We start from the raw sequence: 18,849 nt of genomic DNA, 5'->3' as shown, positions 1-18,849 counted from the left end.
TGTGGACAGATGAGACAAAAATCGAAGTTTTTGCCAAGGCACATCAGCTGTATGTTCACAGACGAAAAAATGAAGCATATCAAGAAAAGAACACTGTCCCTACTGTGAAACATGGAGGAGGCTCTGTTATGTTCTGGGGCTGCTTTGCTGCGTCTGGCACAGGGTGTCTTGAATCTGTGCAGGGTACAATGAAATCTCAAGACTATCAAGGAATTCTAGAGAGAAATGTACTAGCCAGTGTCAGAAAGCTTGGTCTCAGTCGCAGGTCATGGGTCTTGCAACAGGACAATGACCCAAAACACACCGCTAAAAACACCCAAGAATGGCTAAGAGGAAAAAATTGGACTATTCTAAAGTGGCCTTCTATGAGCCCTGACCTCAATCCTATTGAGCATCTTTGGAAGGAGCTGAAACATGCAGTCTGGAAAAGGCACCCTTCAAACCGGACACAACTGGAGCAGTTTGCTCATGAGGAGTGGGCCAAAATACCTGCTGAGAGGTGCAGATGTCTCATTGACAGTTACAGGAAGCGTTTGATTGCAGTGATTGCCTCAAAAGGTTGCGCAACAAAATATTAAGTTAGGGGTACCATCATTTTTGTCCATGCCTGTTTCATGAGTTTATTTTTTTACATAATTCTGTTGAAGCATGGTTGAAAAACAATGTCTGACTTTCATTGGTTAACATTTATAGAATTTTAATTTATTATTACTTTTGTCAGATTAAAGTTATTTCTGTGACCATTGTGACTTTTTCTTTCATTGACCAAAGGGTACCAACAATTTTGTCCACGTCTGTATATCTGTACACCTGTGTCAGTAGCAGTGCTGTTTACTATAACTCAGTTTACTTTTATTTGCTGAGTGCTTCCTAACTAACCAAGGAAGCGCTGAGCAAATAGAGGAGAGCAGCGCTGCAGCAATCAGTGTTGACACAGATGTACAGAATATACTTACTGTCAGCGCTGATCGATGCACCACTGTTCTCCTCTATCTGCCTGGCACTCACTAGCTTCTCAGCCTACGGCCTCATGATAGATAGAACATGTTCTATTTTTTTTTGTGGTGCGGACGGATCACGGACCCATTCAAGTTGAATGGGTCTCGATCCGTCCCGGCCGCCGCACGGACTTTGCCCGTGCATTGGGAACCGTAAAATGGGAATCACAAACGTCCGTGTGCATCAGCCCTACCTCTGTATGTTTCACATAGTTGTCTTCAGCATTCAGTAGTAGAACAATGCTCAGGTAGAGGACACTTTAAAATTTTCTAATAGAACAGAAAGTGTATTACAAATACTATACATGAGTGCCTCTACACATTAACTCCTTAGTGCCCAAGCCTGTTTGGGCCTAAATGACCAAGACAGATTTTGGAAATCTGGCATGTGTTACTTCAGCAGAGAATTACTTTGTAAAGGTTTTGCACATCAAGGTAATTCTGATATTGTTTTCTTGTCACATACTGTATTTTACTTAAGTTGTAAAATTTTACCGATACAGTATGCATATCTTTATTTTTTAAAAACTTAGAAATCTATAAAAAAAAATTAAAGTGGGCATATTTTCCTATTTTCAACTGCAATATTTCACATTTTCAATATTTTCATCAGAAATATATTTCCGCATCCTTACTTTATTTTGGCTGCACTTACAAAAAAACTTTCACTTTTTTTTAATTTATATTATTATTATCACATATTTTTTACTGCAACAAGCCAAGTTTGCAGAGGCTTAATAATAGTGTCAGAATAGTGGCAGTGGCAGAATAATAGACCCCCCCAAAAGTGACCCCATTTTGAAAACTAGACCCCCTAAGGTATTTATCTATGGGTGTAATGAGTTTTTAGACCCCCCTAGTTTTTTAAAGAAATGAATGCTACGAAGGTAAATAAAAATTCAATTTTTTACACAAAAGTGTCAATTTAAAGCCATTTTTTCCCCACAGAGCACATAAAAATGAAGTACACCCCAAAATGTATCACCCCATTTCTCCTGTCTTCAGAAATTATCCCCATTGTGGCTCTAATCTTATGTCTTGACAAACGGCAGGGCCCAAACATAAAGGAGCGCGCAGTGGCTTTCAAAACACAAATGTTTTAGGTCCTATTGCACACTTGTAATGGCGTTGAGCTGCCAAAACAATAGAAAACCCCCATAAATCCATTTTGAAAACTAGACCCCATAAGGTATTCATCTTGGGGTTTAGTGAGCTTTTAGACCCCCTAGTTTTTTGTAAAAATAAATGCTAAGCAGGTGGAAAAAAATATTTTGAATTTTTTACACAAAAATGTCACTTTAAAGACAGTTTTTTGTACTTAGCAAATAAAAATGAAGAAGTATACCCCAAAACATATCAACCAATTTTGCTTTTCTTCGTAAATATCCCCATTGTGGCCCTAATCTTATGTCTCCACACATGGCAGGGCCCAAACACAAAGGAGCACCCAGTGGCTTTCAGATAATACATTGAAAATGTTTTAGGCCTCATTAGACACTTTTAATGGTGTTGAGCTGCAAAATGATAGAAACCACCCCATAAATGACCCAATTTAAAAACTAGATCCCTTAAAGCATGCATCTTATGATGTAGTGAGCATGCTGAATGCAAAATTATTATAGGATGAAATAATGAGTATATGGTTTTATTCAAATTGTTAATAAAAAATTTCACATGAAATTGGAGAAAAAATATTTTTAGATGGGAAACCCTTTTACTGTCTTAGAAATCCGCCACATTCTTATCTTTGTGGTGCATACAGATAAGAAGTAAAGCTGTGCACATATAAGGGAGGCAGATTTCTAAAAAGGCATTTTCCTGTACATATGACTATGTCTCTCTAACAAAGCAGTTGTCCCTCATTTCTGTAGTTCTGATGCTGTTGTGAGCAGTGTTCTGGTCTGAAACATAATTACTTATTGCAGAAAAAAAAACTGAAAATGGAGTGAAAAGCAACATGTCCAAGAAAACGGAGCAAAATGTCTCCAACTATGTTGCAAATTCCAGTTTGTTCACAAGATACAAGAACACCGATAGGACTATAATGACAAGCTGGCATTCAAGGACAGTGACTGGTTGTACAACGTCTCTTTAGCCCCATCAATCCCTATCTGAGAGACAAACGTGCTGAGTGAACCGATGCACCATAACGGGTCCCTGCCCGGCAAGTAGAAACCGCTATGCACACAATCAACCAGTCACCTACTGAATACATAAAAGGACAGTGTCCAGAACCATCTGTAGGAACAGTAATGGATCACTAATTCCCAAAATGATGTCAGTATATCTGGACGTGTTGTGGGATATAAGAGGTCCACAAAAAAAAAATCTTAATAAAGCCCTTAGTGTACTGATGAGGAACAACTCAATCATTAGAGATCCTCCAAATAAAAAAATATCATGCCAATATCATGATACAGTAATGTAAATGGAATTAACAGTTTTGTGTGGCAGGACATAATCATAACAAATTAAATGATAAAAATTAACTTATCCACGTAGTTTAAGGGGTGGGACCGCTGGGTGGTGAATGCGATTTGTTGGCAACTTCTACCACCATAGGGCTATGAGGTCTGGGGATGGAAGCGGAACTAGAGTCCCCGCTATGAGAAAATATTTCCGCCTCTGAAGCGGAGTCAGATTCAGAGTTTTCAGAGCATAGAAATTCATATGCCTGCTCTGCACTGTATAATCTTTGAGCCATTTTTTATTTTTTTTTGCAAAAAAGCTCAGAAAATTATTATATATATTAAATTATTATATATATCCCACCCTAAATATTAAAAGTAAATGTTCGCTAGCATCAGTAGCAGTGCGTCCACTGACCAACAATTATGGAAGGACCCTAACAGATGTACACTGACAGAGTAAAAGATGCCCCTAATAAACGCCTAAGGACAGATGCCCACTGACCAACTGTAGCAGGCACTTAGTGACAGACGCCCACTACCTGCCAGTTACAGACGGACAGTTTATGAACTGATATTTCAGTAAATCGCACAGCCAGGACAGAAGTCTGATCTCTCTCTCTCCCCTCACAGAACAACTGCACTGAGGGGAAGAGAAGCACAGCCCATGTCATGGCTGTGTTAGTAAATATAATGGATGTGATCTCCATGATAGGCTTATCATGGAGACCACATGATCAGGGACCAAAAGTAAAGGTCCCTGATGGTTACTGTGCTGAAGGCAGAACTTCAGCACAGTAACCAGTGCGCCAGTCTGTGCCATTTTTTTTAAAAAATTTTTTATATTCTATGCCCTATGTTAAACTTTTTGGTGCCACATTGCCCCAATCAAGGTGCTAGGGGACTCAATTGGGGCATATTAATTCACACTCTCTCCTTTCCTGCGGAGAAAGAACTATTGTAAGGGCATCGGCGGCCCGGCCCATGAGCAAACTATATGCCATCTTTGTCAAGGTACTGGGTGGTGGGATGAGGATCGGGACCCAGCTTTCCCTTATGGGGAAGCTAGGGGAACCGATCCTCACACCAGAGATTTTACATGAGAGGAAGGAGAACGTTTACGGTGATCGCTGTGATGCACTGTATCACGGCGATCACATGATCATAGACCACTTGTTGCGGTCGCTGATCACTGCCCCCAGCCCTCAGCTACCTCTGGTAACTGCGGGCAGGGAGCTCCTGTGCTTTTTTATAGCGCTAGCTTGGGCTGAAGTGCCGCTTTAAAAAGGCAGCGCTCCAGCCCAAGGCCCCTTAGTGACCGCCGTAAAAACACCTACGGGTGGTCACCAAGGGGTTAAAAAAGTAAAACGCGTTACACTTCAAACAAGGCAAACATGCTAAAATTTCTCGTTAACAGTTTAGGCAGTTTCTTATTAGTCACCACAAGAGACAAAAATGATATGTCTCCAACTTGTAGACATTTCTGTGAACAAGACAGAAAGAGAATAAGATGGTGGCTTTTGCGTGACATGACATTCCATCAGATCCCACTAAAGTCATAATAAGGATTTTATTTGCCTGCAATGTTTGCTTCATTGCTTGATGCCAATAATTTCTTAGCTGTGAACGTCCTTGCAATGGTTGTTGTACAGAGAACGCCAAGAAACTATTTTCACGTGGCTTGTGGGAATTGGGATTCAAACCACAAATATCTTCCAGCCCAATATTCAACAAGATTCCAGGCTCATGAAAAAAGCACTTTTGACATCAATTTTATCGCCTAATTCAACTTTTATTTTATATTCATATTTTTTAGAAAGAGTATTTCAGTATATAAAAATATTTTAACTTTGTATTCCCAGCCAAAACTAATAGGATTATTTTGTGAATGAAAACTGAGCAACTATATTCGTTTCACACTCCTCAGAAATACAGCAGTGAAGCTATATGACATTTAGAATTTAACATAGAAAAATGAAGACCACTTACCTAGCATGCACACACATCTGACATTCTGATCAGGGTTGTCAAATGGGATTTCTCCACACCTCTGAAAGAAGAAAAGAGTATTTGTGTTATAAAGTTCTCCCTATAGCATCTTCATGTATGGTACTTGGCATTATCAAAGATATAGAAATATACAGGGAGTGCAGAATTATTAGGCAAATTAGTATTTTGACCACATCATCCTCTTTATGCATGTTGTCTTACTCCAAGCTGTATAGGCTCGAAAGCCTACTACCAATTAAGCATATTAGGTGATGTGCATCTCTGTAATGAGAAGGGGTGTGGTCTAATGACATCAACACCCTATATCAGGTGTGCATAATTATTAGGCAACTTCCTTTCCTTTGGCAAAATGGGTCAAAAGAAGGACTTGACAGGCTCAGAAAAGTCAAAAATAGTGAGATATCTTGCAGAGGGATGCAGCACTCTTAAAATTGCAAAGCTTCTGAAGCGTGATCATCGAACAATCAAGCGTTTCATTCAAAATAGTCAACAGGGTCGCAAGAAGCGTGTGGAAAAACCAAGGCGCAAAATAACTGCCCATGAACTGAGAAAAGTCAAGCGTGCAGCTGCCAAGATGCCACTTGCCACCAGTTTGGCCATATTTCAGAGCTGCAACATCACTGGAGTGCCCAAAAGCACAAGGTGTGCAATACTCAGAGACATGGCCAAGGTAAGAAAGGCTGAAAGACGACCACCACTGAACAAGGCACACAAGCTGAAACGTCAAGACTGGGCCGAGAAATATCTCAAGACTGATTTTTCTAAGGTTTTATGGACTGATGAAATGAGAGTGAGTCTTGATAGGCCAGATGGATGGGCCCGTGGCTGGATTGGTAAAGGGCAGAGAGCTCCAGTCCGACTCAGACGCCAGCAAGGTGGAGGTGGAGTACTGGTTTGGGCTGGTATCATCAAAGATGAGCTTGTGGGGCCTTTTCGGGTTGAGGATGGAGTCAAGCTCAACTCCCAGTCCTACTGCCAGTTTCTGGAAGACACCTTCTTCAAGCAGTGGTACAGGAAGAAGTCTGCATCCTTCAAGAAAAACATGATTTTCATGCAGGACAATGCTCCATCACACGCGTCCAAGTACTCCTACAGCGTGGCTGGCAAGAAAGGGTATAAAAGAAGAAAATCTAATGACATGGCCTCCTTGTTCACCTGATCTGAACCCCATTGAGAACCTGTGGTCCATCATCAAATGTGAGATTTACAAGGAGGGAAAACAGTACACCTCTCTGAACAGTGTCTGGGAGGCTGTGGTTGCTGCTGCACGCAATGTTGATGGTGAACAGATCAAAACACTGACAGAATCCATGGATGGCAGGCTTTTGAGTGTCCTTGCAAAGAAAGGTGGCTATATTGGTCACTGATTTGTTTTTGTTTTGTTTTTGAATGTCAGAAATGTATATTTGTGAATGTTGAGATGTTATATTGGTTTCACTGGTAAAAATAAATAATTGAAATGGGTATATATTTGTTTTTTGTTAAGTTGCCTAATAATTATGCACAGTAATAGTCATCTGCACACACAGCTATCCCCCTAAAATAGCTAAAACTAAAAACAAACTAAAAACTACTCCAAAAAATATTCAGCTTTGATATTAATGAGTTTTTTGGGTTCATTGAGAACATGGTTGTTGTTCAATAATAAAATTAATCCTCAAAAATACAACTTGCCTAATAATTCTGCACTCCCTGTAGGGGGCCATTTATTAAGACTGGCATTTTAGATGCTGGTATTAATACATCTTTGTGCTGGTGGTGGCTGTGCCGAAGTTATGTAGAGGCCGATGCCTATCTAAATGTATGCAAGCTCCCATGCTGGCGTAGATTTAGACCATTTTCAATGCCTAAAATGATAGAAAATGATCAATGAGATGGGCCTGATGGTCCACCCCCTTTACCTGCCCACACCACACCCGCTTATTTTTAGACCTGGCGTGAGCAGGGAAATTAAGCTTTGCGACTCGATTTGCGCCAGATATATGCCAAAAATTGCCATATATCTGATAATAAATGACTCCCATAGTTCCTATTATAAGCAAATAAATCAGTTCTTCACATAAACTTTGTTGCCCTGCTTCTTTTAGTCATTCCTAGTAATGAGTGAATTTCTTGAAATTCGATTCAGGTTGAATTTGGCCAAATCGGTTGGCCAATTCGATTCAGTTCCAGATAAATTCTACCTAAATTGAAAGTGTTCCAATTGCCCTGAAATGTTGTGGTTGACACTCTGAGGTCTTGTAGGACTGTATGCACTCGATTCAATCTCCATACGCCTAGATACCATTAGTAATTTTATAGTGACAGTGACATATATAGCTATGGGTATATAAAATAAAAGTTGAGTTAGGCCCCTCTTGACTGCTGGTTGTAACAAACAGACTCTTTAAAAACAAGCTGCACTGTAGAATTTTTATGTTTTCTTTTTTTTAAATGCAAAAATGTTAAAATTTTTTTACAGCAAATGCCTGCTGGTGTGTATACACACATTACCCGGTGTCTAGGGGTCCTTCTTCATCTTTCCTCTCTTCTAAGCTGAAGAATAGATGACTTGATTTTGTTGAATTGCCAAAGATTTGACAAGAATTTTGGGAAAATTCTGATGGAATTCAGTTTTGTTAGAAACTATTCACTCATCTCTAGCCATCCCATTTTTACCGCTATTCTAAAAAGTTTTTACATCTATTTAAATAACGGGAAGTATTGGCCACCAACCTCCCGTGGTTCTATAAGACCATATTTAAACCACCATAGAAACCTAAGACTAAGGCTTTGTGGTCATAATACTGAGTTCAAAACTGGTCCAACCCATACTTTAATATGAGTAAAACTGAAACATTCAGCATACGTTTACAACAGGTTTTATTGGGTTATAATGGTTATTATAGTATATAATATAGTCATATTTTATTTTCAACATGACATGAAAGTACTAGTAATAGTGAGTAAAGTAATAATCCCTGTAGAAGCTGTAATGGCAGCCATATTACTAATTACCAGCTTGCCCCAAATTAATTTTTTCATCAGGAAATTTGGATGTACATCTGGTCATGAGCATCAGGTTTTTGTGTAGTCTGTTTTCATTGAGCAGAACACTTTAACCAATCAATAACTGGAGCTAATTGAAATATGGACCTGCACATAGTTTTGGTAATACAGAAAAAAATAACTGTATTGAGTATTTCTGTGGAAATTAAAGTGAGGAATAACTGTAAGGGTATGTTCACATGTCAGGATTAACTCTCATGTTTATTTTACAAGATCGTGGCATAAATCCAATGCTGACACTGATTTCTGCTGCAGATATGGCTCAGATTTATGCCATAGATGTGCCACAAATTCACATGAAGCGTAGCTCCATTGTCATTCTATGAGGCTAATGTGCAGCTTTTCCATGCGGAATGCATTAGAAGAATGAATCTACATCGACCAAGGGAATGTAGGATATATAAAATATCCTATTCACTTGCACTGGATGCAAAATGATGGCAGCAGATTCCATGCTTAAATCCTCATCAAACCTAATTCAAGGTGATACCACCATGTAGTACTCTATCAGGTAAAGAATAAAAATATTTGCATTGCAAATTCAGACAGACAATTCTAGATCTTATCCTTTTGTTGTAGAAACTTCTGTGACTCTCCCATTCAGATGAATAGGGTTTTCAGAAAACCATGCATGTTCTATAGAAACTACCCCATTAACTTGTATAGAACAATTCTTAGTCGCAGAGATCTTCTAAATGTGAATTTACTGAGATTTCTTCTTCCTTGTAATGAAGGTTTATTAAAGTCTTTGTTTAGCCTTAAATTATACTTCCATCCAATTTTTTTTTATCACATATTAACAGCCAATATGTGAAAATTCTATGCTAACTTCCTCCTTTTTCTTTTACTTTTAGCACAGCAGATAGTTATGGTTTACTCTCTCAATCAGACCATTCACTGCGGCCAGAGAGGGACCCCATGTAGCGACTTCACTAGAGTATCGTACATTATACTAATCAATGTAATGCTCTTCTGAGAGCATCTATATCTAAGTCTAGCAAGAAAACAATAGAGCTTTTATTCTGTCATCCCAATTCGACACCTACTGTTATTACGAGGATTAACTTTATATCATCAACATCTTCTCCTCACAACAGCAGTAAACTGACAATGGGTTACATATCTATATGGAAGGTATTATCATTTGTGCTGACTGCTACAGATGGACAATGTCTTGTACTTAATTTTCAATGGTATAGTACTGCTAAATTACTTTCTATTAAGTACTTTATCAAAGGTAGAAATAACCATTAATGAAATGATCCAACATTCATGTTGCAAGGAACACACTTCCTCATCAAAACAATTTAATATTTTACTCTCATTATGCATTCTAAACAGATCTACAACTTTATAATCAAATCATTTTTATTGCTTTTCAAAATATACTATCTTATTGACAGTAACATGACCTGGCTAAGAAATGAAAATATATTTTTATTAAAAATTAATTTACATGATGTGAAAAAAGATACAAAGCATGTAATGCCACATGAGTGTGACGAAAAAGGCAAAACTGCGAGTTCTCTTTCATTCTTTCATTTTTAATTGTCTCTCGTAGCAATAGCTTTGGAGCAGTGACAACGTGTCTGTATTTAATTATTATCATTATCACTCACTTTAGGACAAAGCATAGAAATATACGCAGCAATGAAGAATTCATGTTATATATTCCAAACCACTGAACAAATAAACTCTAACAACCATATAGAACATAAAGATTTAATGTACATTAATTAGATTTGTACCTGTTAGGCCTGTGACACAGTGAAGGGTATTGTCTGGGAAAACAGGTATTTTTCTCCTAGTGTGTGCTGCTGGACTGATTGGCGGCCAGGTGGGGTAAAACACCGGACTGGATCGCAGGTGCCGGTCCGAAGTTTTGGCAACACCAAGCTGCCTTTAAAAGACAGCTGGGATCAGCAGAGGGGATCTCTCTGTGTTGGGATCTGAGGCTTGTGCCGAGTTGGAGGGCTGAGACCCAGGTGTAGGGGAAACAGGCCTCCTAAAGTCTGCTTATGGACTTGATGATGCAGAACTGCCAGCAGGGTGTGAACTAACTCCCAGGAGATAAGGTTACTTTCTTGCTTTATGAACTTTTCGTGTGTGTGAACAAACACCAAGACTGCAAAGTGACTTGCGTTTTGTGCTATACCTTATGTGTGAATAAACACTGAAGTTTTGCTTTACAAACTGTTTTTTTTCCTCTGTACTGCGTCCGCTTACACTACCTACCAAAGTGAATCCCTACAATTGGTGGAGGATGCGGGCAATCGCAGTGAGGCTGGCGTAAAGCCGAAATATTTTTGTTGCATTTTTTGGGGAGCTCTGTTGTATGTCCTGGATTAAGCCTGCTAAGTTGCAACCAGCATCACAGGACAAGATGGAGGAGATGATGAAGCAGCTGGTGCAGGCCAACCTAAGGCAACAACAGGCCATAGAGCAGCAGCAGGAGACTAACAGACAACTGCTTAAGGCTAATCAGCAACAGCAAGAAATGAACCAGCGACTTCTGCAACTATGTGATGGCCTTAGAGAAGACAGGAGTATCTCAGGGAGTCCACAATGCCCGGATAGCGGTCCGCATGCCGCTCCCCAAGATGGCACCGACGGATGACGTCGAAACCTACCTGGCGGTGTTCGAGAAGGTGGCTGTGAGGGAGAGTCTACCCCGAGACCAGTGGGCAGAGGTCATTGCTCCGTTCCTGGCGGACCCCAACAGGTTTACTTTGATTTACCGAACGAGCAAGCGGCAGACTACTATAAGATCAAGGGTGAGATCCTGGTGAGACTGGGGGTGAATGTGTTGGTCCAGGCCCAGCAGATGCATCAGTGGCAGTTTAACCCGGCTGAGCTAGTGAGACCCCAGTATTATAATTTGCTGCATCTCTTGCAAAAATGGCTACCGCCTGATGTACTGGGTCCCACTGCCATGCTGGACCCTATTGTAGCTGACAAATTCTGGAGGGCATTGCCACCACCCCTCCAGCGCTGGGTTGGCCAGACGTCTCCTACTAGTGCCCTGGAGATGGTCGACCTGGTCGAACGGTATGGGGCTACTGAGGAACTCCAGGGGGAAACTGTGGGGAAGGGTGCAACAAAATCCAGAAAATCCCTGCCCCATACCCGGCGGCCTGAGCTGAGAAAGACTGCACGGGATGTGCCCTTTGGGGATTGGAACCTGATAATCTGCTGGCGGTGTCATGAGCCCGGCCATGTACGGGCCAACTGTCCCCACCTGGTCGAGCCCATGGATGTAAACTTTGGATATCCACAGTCATGGTATGCCAGAAGGGTCGGTGCATTAGACACTCTAGAAACTCTCAATAACAAACCTTTGTGTCATATGGAGGTGGGAGTCACTCCTGTGGACTCCCTGGACTCAGGGAGTCGGGTGACCCTTGTGAGGGCTTCCCTGGTGCAACCCACTAAGTTTATGGGCCGGAAAGTCAGGGTGCTCAGTGTATATGGAGATCTAAAAGAGTACCACACTGCTCTAGTGTCCCTAAACACGTGTGGCCGCAGACGAATCCATGAGGTGGGCGTAACCATGAGCATGCACTATGACTGGATATTAGGAAGCGACTTTCCGTTGTTCCCAGCCCTGTGGCCGGCCGTTGTACATACTGATGCCCTAAAGATAGGAAAAGCTCAAGTAGCGAGGCCTGGCCAAGTTGAGGGTTTAGACACAGCAAACCCAAGGCGGAGGGGCCAACGGTAGGTCCGGTGGATGAGGGGGAGACAACCCCACGTAATAGTATAGGTAGGGAGCAAAGGAAGATAGCTCAACAAGCCCAGAGTCGGATCTATTAACGAGCATCTGGGGTCCGTAACTTTAGCCGGGTTTGGTTTGTGGGCCACCTGTGGACAGTAATTTCTGCGCTAGGTGGAAGCGGCCCTTTCGAGGTACTCGAGAAAATTAGAGATGTAAACTACAAGGTACACCAGCCAGGGTGGCGAAAGCCGGAGCAGGTTTTCCATGTTAATTAACTCAAACCTTAGAAAGATAGGGAAGCGGTTGCCACAGTAGAACACAGGGCAGCTCGGTTGCAGAGTAATGCGGATGCCCTGTCCCGGTTGCACTTTTTGGCATGTGTTCACCCCCTCAGGGTTGAATAAAGGGGGTGGGGTATGTGACACAGTGAAGGGTATTGTCTGGGAAAAATGGTATTTTCCTCCCAGTGTGTGCTGCTGGACTGATTGGCGGCCAGGTGGGGTCAAACACCGGACTGGATCGCAGGTGCCGGTCCGGGGTTTTGGCAACACCTAGCTGCCTTTAAAAGACAGCTGGGATCTGCAGAGGGGATCTCTCTGTGTTGGGATATGAGGCTTGTGCCGAGTTGGAGGGCTGAGACCCAGGTGTAGGGGAAACAGGCCTCCTAAAGCATGCTTATGGACTTGACCAGGCAGAACTGCCAGCAGGGTGTGAACTAACACCTCAGAGATAATGTGGCTTAGCTTTATGAACTTTTCGTGTGTGTGAACAAACACCAAGACTGCAAAGTGACTTGCGTTTTGTGCTATACCTTATGTGTGAATAAACACTGAAGTTTTGCTTTACAAACAGTTTTTTGCCTCTGTACTGCGTCCGCTCACCCTGCCTACCAGAACGAATCCCTACAGGCCCCAAGTACATGGGGAAGCCATGTGCATTGAGCCTAGAGAGAGGCATACAGAGTATCTTTCTATGGGGCACATTTACTAATTTTTTAGATGAGGTCTAGACATGCATCAAATTTATCATAGTGACACATGCTGGATGATAAATTTGGTGCATGGCTGGACATTTTTGTCTCAACTTTTAGTATGCTAACTTTGTGTCCAGGATACTGTGAATTATAGTGATAATGTATGGTTCCTGTCCTACAGCACATGCATGATCTATTTTCTTATAACAGATACTTTAGACCATATATATTGTCAAGAGGGGAGTCCCTACGGTGCACACGCAGCTCTTCCACACTGTGAGCTGTACTGGCTTTACACTTACAGAATGTTACATAGCTGAGGAAGAATCGGAGCGTATTGAGGAGTATGCTCCATTGCTAGAACGAACGCTGTTTAATCATGGGGTCCAACCACATCCGTTATGCTTTGTATCGTTTGACCACTTTTGTCCCCTGATGAACCAACATCCTATGGGGAAACGCGCCGGAACTACAATAACAAAGTTATCACCTGTCAGGGCAACTCAGGAGCAACACAAGGTTTAGCCACCGATAAGTGGGGTGGTTACTCTGCTTTTAGGAGGGGTAACTGTTGCAGAATCCATCAAAATAGCGGAGCATGTTGCACAATTTTGTCTGGTAAAACGCTGGGATCCCTGATGGAAACCCAACACATCCCATTATAGTCAATGGGTGTCTGACTGACGCCATTTGCTTCCGTCACTTTACGAATATGTCAGGCCAATAATTTTCATTAGAATGGAAATAAATCAATGTTCGCAAAGCCCTAAATATTATACATTATGATTGTATGAAGATTATTTTGTAGTTCCTGTCCATTCTCTTTGTAACTGGATTTTAGTGCTGAGACGTGTAGTACACAACCTCTGTTTATGAGTTCATTAGTTCTCAGTTATGACTCTTGAGAGTGTCTGATAGGGAACTCAGCAAGACTGACATTCATGACTTTATTATCTTGTGGATGATTATCACAATAAATATGTCACCAGCCTATATTTTATATGAACAGTAATAAGGCTAGTTTGCTGTTAATGTCGACACAACGCACACATTTGGTATCACAGAACTGCAATGCATCTTTATATAAGTAATCTGTTGGATTTCATCCAGCTTGTGGTCAAATCGATATTTAGATTGAACAGAAGACTGTTTATGTAAGACTTTCAGCATTTTAAATGAGCGATGCTTCTGAATCCATAACTATTAATTATATGCAATTTCATCCTAGAGCAGTTTCAAAGGGCGATTTAATCCATGCCCCCATGAAGAAACCACACATAAAACTGAAATGATTTCAAGCGCTGGATGCAACAGAACAAAGCTTCTTAGGGTGTATGTTTCATGGCCATGAAATACCAAATAAAATAGAATTTACCGCAGAATTACCCCCTGCCACAAACACTTTTATCCATTAAGCCAAAACAGTCATGGAAATATCTCTGTGTTATGTCTCAAATACAAACTAGTAAAACTAGTGCAAAACTAACTGTGATTTTTAGGAAATATGTTTAGACAGAAAATAATCTCTTTGTAGCCCTAGTCTTTAACCCCTTTCAGACCTCATGCTCACTTGTGCTTAAAAGGGTTGTCCGGTTTCAGAGCTGAACCCGGACAATACCCCTATTGCACCCAGAAAGCCCAGCTGATATGAGCATCAGAGGATTTCATACTCCAATGCTTTCCTTTGCCCTCTGAATCGCGCAGGACAAAGGCTTTTTATGGAGATCCGGTGATGTACTGGGCTTACCATAGGGTAAGCTAGGCGGAGGTTTCCGCCTAGCAGTGAGCCCGGTGATGTTACCGACACTAATGGGCAGGCTTTAGCGCTGTCCTGGCCTATAAAACGGCTAGGGCAGCGCTAAAGCTTGCCCACCAGTGCCAGGGACATCACCAGCAAAGCTGCTAGGCGGAAGCCTCCGCCTAGCAATGTGAAAAAATGAACCTGGACAACCCCTTTAAAGGGGTGGTGCGGAATTTCATTAGAGCATAATAGTGTACCTGTCAACTTTCCTGAGTCTTCACTTCAAACTCCATGCGCCCACTGCACTCTATTGTTTACTTCCAGGTTGTGGGTGTAGATGGGCAGCAGTCATAACATTTCCCATAGTCCTGTGTGCTGTAAGAATGTAAACGTCTACTACACCCTTCCCTGGGACAGAATCTCAGCCTATTACACATTCTATCATCCCCTTGCTGTCTCCTCTTAAGGACTCATTCACACAAACATATTTCTTTCCATGTCCATTCCAGGTTTTTTCTGGACCATATGGGGAACCATACATTCCAATTGGTCCTCAAAAAAAACGGAAGGTACTCTGTGTGCATTCCATTTCCGTATGTCCGTTTTACCGTTCCGCAAAAAAACAGAACATGTTTTATTATTGTCCGCATTACAGACAAGCATAGTACTGTTCTATTAGGGGCCAGCTGTTCCGTTCCACAAAATACAGAATGCACACGGATGTTATCCGTATTTTTTACGGATCCGTTTTTTGCGGACCGCATGAGCCCTAAAGGGGTTGTCTCACCAAGCTCCTGTACATTGAATTCTTTTGTAATTGCAGGTAAATAAAAATTTAGCATATGCAATAAAAATATTCAATAAAATGTATCTGTATAGCGCCACCTGATGTTTGCTTTTTTTCTTATTTCTTTGTCCTGCTCACTGAGAAGGCCGCACATGCTCAGTTTCATCCTTCAACTGCCTTCTGATTTTTATAGGGCGAGCATGGACATGTCCCTTAGCAGCAGAAGGAGAGACACTCCCCTTGAGCTGGGATAGGGAGAGCATGGACACGCCCCCTTAGCTGCAGCAGGAAAGACACTCCCCTTGAGCTCTGATAGGGAGAGTATGGACTCGCCCCTTAGCAGCAGCAGAAAAGACACTCTTTTAGAAAGGGATTGTTATGTACTATATGATATCTGATTTACAGTTTTTACATTAGTCATGGGAAAATCCCTTTAATGTTTCCTCCCACACAGCCTCAATATGACAAGCAGTAGGCTTCTCCTACCCTGCTTGTGGACTGAGCGCACTGACCAGCCCATTCCAAGATCATGTGGGTCTGACATAACGACCATTTGGGGGGGGGGGGGGAATTCTGGTGGCCCCGGTTATGATGTCAGAGGTCTCCCCAGAGGATGCAGTCACGTGATCACTCTCGTGATCTATGAGAAAAAGTAGCACAAGTACATTAGTAAGTTGCAGGGCCTCACAGGGGAACACAGGGAAAGGGAAAATATATACCTGGATGACCCCTTCAAATCCAATCCTAACTCCAGTTCTTATGGTTGGAGGAGGTTCAGTGAACATACATTTAACACCTATGATTGTGATAAATGTCCTTTGCGGGAAAACCCCAATGTCAAATTTTCAGGTTTAATGACCCCCAGCTCCTGGAGATTTATTAAACCTTGGTTTTCACTTTTTATTACATTTTTTAGAAGGGAAAGTGACCAAGCAATGGAGATTTGGCATTTCCGGTACTGGATAAATACTTTTATATTTTAATAGTTCCTTAGGCATTAGGCATTTTTGGACATTGTGATACCAATGTTGCTTTTTTTTTTTAATAGTTATATACATTTTTTATTTGACTTCAATAAAATACTATTGTAATCTATAGCAAATACGCTATGTGGTTGATTTATGGGGAGTGATCCGTCTTCAAATGCTTTCAGTTCAATTGCGTTTTTCCGGATCCGGCGTGTAATTCCGGCAAATGGAGTACACGACGGAAGTGTGAAAGAGCCCTAATATGTCTACTAGTGCATTCAAAATGGTAAAAATATCAATGCAGAAATAGTTATGCTGGTACAGTGCATTATGTCTTGTGGAAAAAGTAAAACAAATGGAGCAATTAGTGTCATAAATACTGCTAAAGGTAAACTACTTTTTTACCTGATACATTCAGTATAGGATGCAAAATATAGCACAAGACTTGTAAACAGGAGACTGTACCGTCTCCTGTTCCCTTATACGGAGTGCCCCTCCATTTTTATTACTGATTTTGTCTACCGTGAGGTTCGGGTGGACCAAGAGGTGAGCACCCACATCCATTCGGTGTATAGGTTGAGCCGCTGGTCTGTATTATGTAATAGATTTGTTGTAGTTTTACAATCGGGTTATAACCTAAGACAAAATGGGGAACTAAGGAAATTAGATATGCAATGTTTATTTTAGTTAACTTGCTGATATATTTGTATATGTAGGATGTAAGGGCACAGGGTTTGAATCTATATTTCAACTATAACTAGCAATATATTTTAAGGAAATCAATAGCAGTCGGCATGAATTACTGATAATTAGGCATCCTGGCTATATCTTTTACTGGTGTGCCATAAAGTATTATTAGACAGAAGTTCCCCTTTTCTATATATACTCCTGAACATTGAAATTGCAGCACAAAGAAGAACAAACCATAAGGTTATGCAAATCTAAGAAGGTAGCGGGTGTCGCTAAGATCTGCAAATGATCAAATTTTCAAGCACCTAGCTCCAATCTGTGGTATATGGGAGAGACATAAAAGCTAGGTTGAAAGCAAAGTTTTTTAGCAATATGAAATATCAGAAATCGGATTAGGTTATATGGGATGATTGTGAAATGCCTCCTGGCTCCTGTTCATCAACAGTTATCACCACTGGTTGCAGAATCCTTGAACTGAGTGACTTTGGTTTATCACTTCAGCAGACCATTATGGGCCTGGGCCGAGATGTCATCACTGTTCAATGTTGCATGTCCTTGTGATTGGGAGAACAACGACGAATGGACAGATGGTCTTGCAATGATAGTTAGAGATTGATCTGGAGACCACGTTGGCAACGTTATAAAGAGGACTTCACAAGGGAATGTCACACTAGTCTTTCTCCCGAGATTATGGTGTGGAGTGCTATAATGTACAGTGGCCAGACCCCACTAGTCTTCATTTCGGGTACAATAACAGCTCAGCATTATATTGATTTCGTCATGGAAATAGTGTTATGCCCATTTCTTCGGTGTCTCAGGAGCAGTTTTTCAACAGGACAATGCCAGGCCACATTAGGCTTGTGCTACTGCGATCAGCCTGCATGGCCTAAATGTGCTACCATGGCCTGCATCATCTCTGGACTTGTCTCCCATCGAGCATATCTGGGATGTCATTGGTCAGCAATTGCAAAGGGAGTGTGGCAAAACATTCCAACCATTACTAACCCAATTGATAGCATACTAAGGCATGTAAGCGTATGTATTTCTGTACGCGGCACCCAAACTCGATACTGAATCAATCGAGATATTTGAATATGAGTATGTGGTGTGCACTTGTACCTACTGTATTTTGACTACTTAAAAAACACTCCAAGGTGTGTGGCTAAAGGGAGTCATAAAATATGCTATATACTAAAGTTGTGCCACATTTTAAGAGCATAATTTTGGTATGTATGCTAGCCATAAATTAAAGTAAGGGCTCATGAACACAAACAAATTTTCTTTCTGTTCCCGTTCCGTTTTTTTGTGTGGACCGTATGCGGAACCATTTATTTCAATGGATTCGGAAAAAAAAAATACTGAAGTTACTCCGTGTGCATTCCATTTCTGTAGGTCAGTTCCGGAAAAAAATAGAACATGTCCTATTATTGTCCGCATCACAGACAAGGATATAACAGTTCTATTAGGGGCCAGCTGTTCCTGTTCCGCAAAAATATGTAATGCGCACGGAC

The 18,849-nt window shown here is 41.3% G+C and overlaps 1 protein-coding gene across 1 annotated transcript in view; it reads right to left on the bottom strand.

Moving 5' to 3' along the window:
* The window catches only part of PDE7B (phosphodiesterase 7B), a 362,595-nt gene that overhangs the window by 205,005 nt on the left and 138,741 nt on the right, over nucleotides 1-18,849 (bottom strand). The window contains exon 2 of the mRNA XM_044290083.1: nucleotides 5,396-5,456. Within this exon, the coding sequence (XP_044146018.1) occupies nucleotides 5,396-5,456 (61 nt within the window). The remainder of the gene's footprint in view (nucleotides 1-5,395; nucleotides 5,457-18,849) is intronic.

This window comes from Bufo gargarizans, chromosome 4 (assembly GCF_014858855.1).
Source record: "Bufo gargarizans isolate SCDJY-AF-19 chromosome 4, ASM1485885v1, whole genome shotgun sequence".
NCBI lineage: Eukaryota > Metazoa > Chordata > Amphibia > Anura > Bufonidae > Bufo > Bufo gargarizans.
Note: the sequence above shows the minus strand (reverse complement) of the source record. Positions and strands in the feature narration are given on the sequence as shown.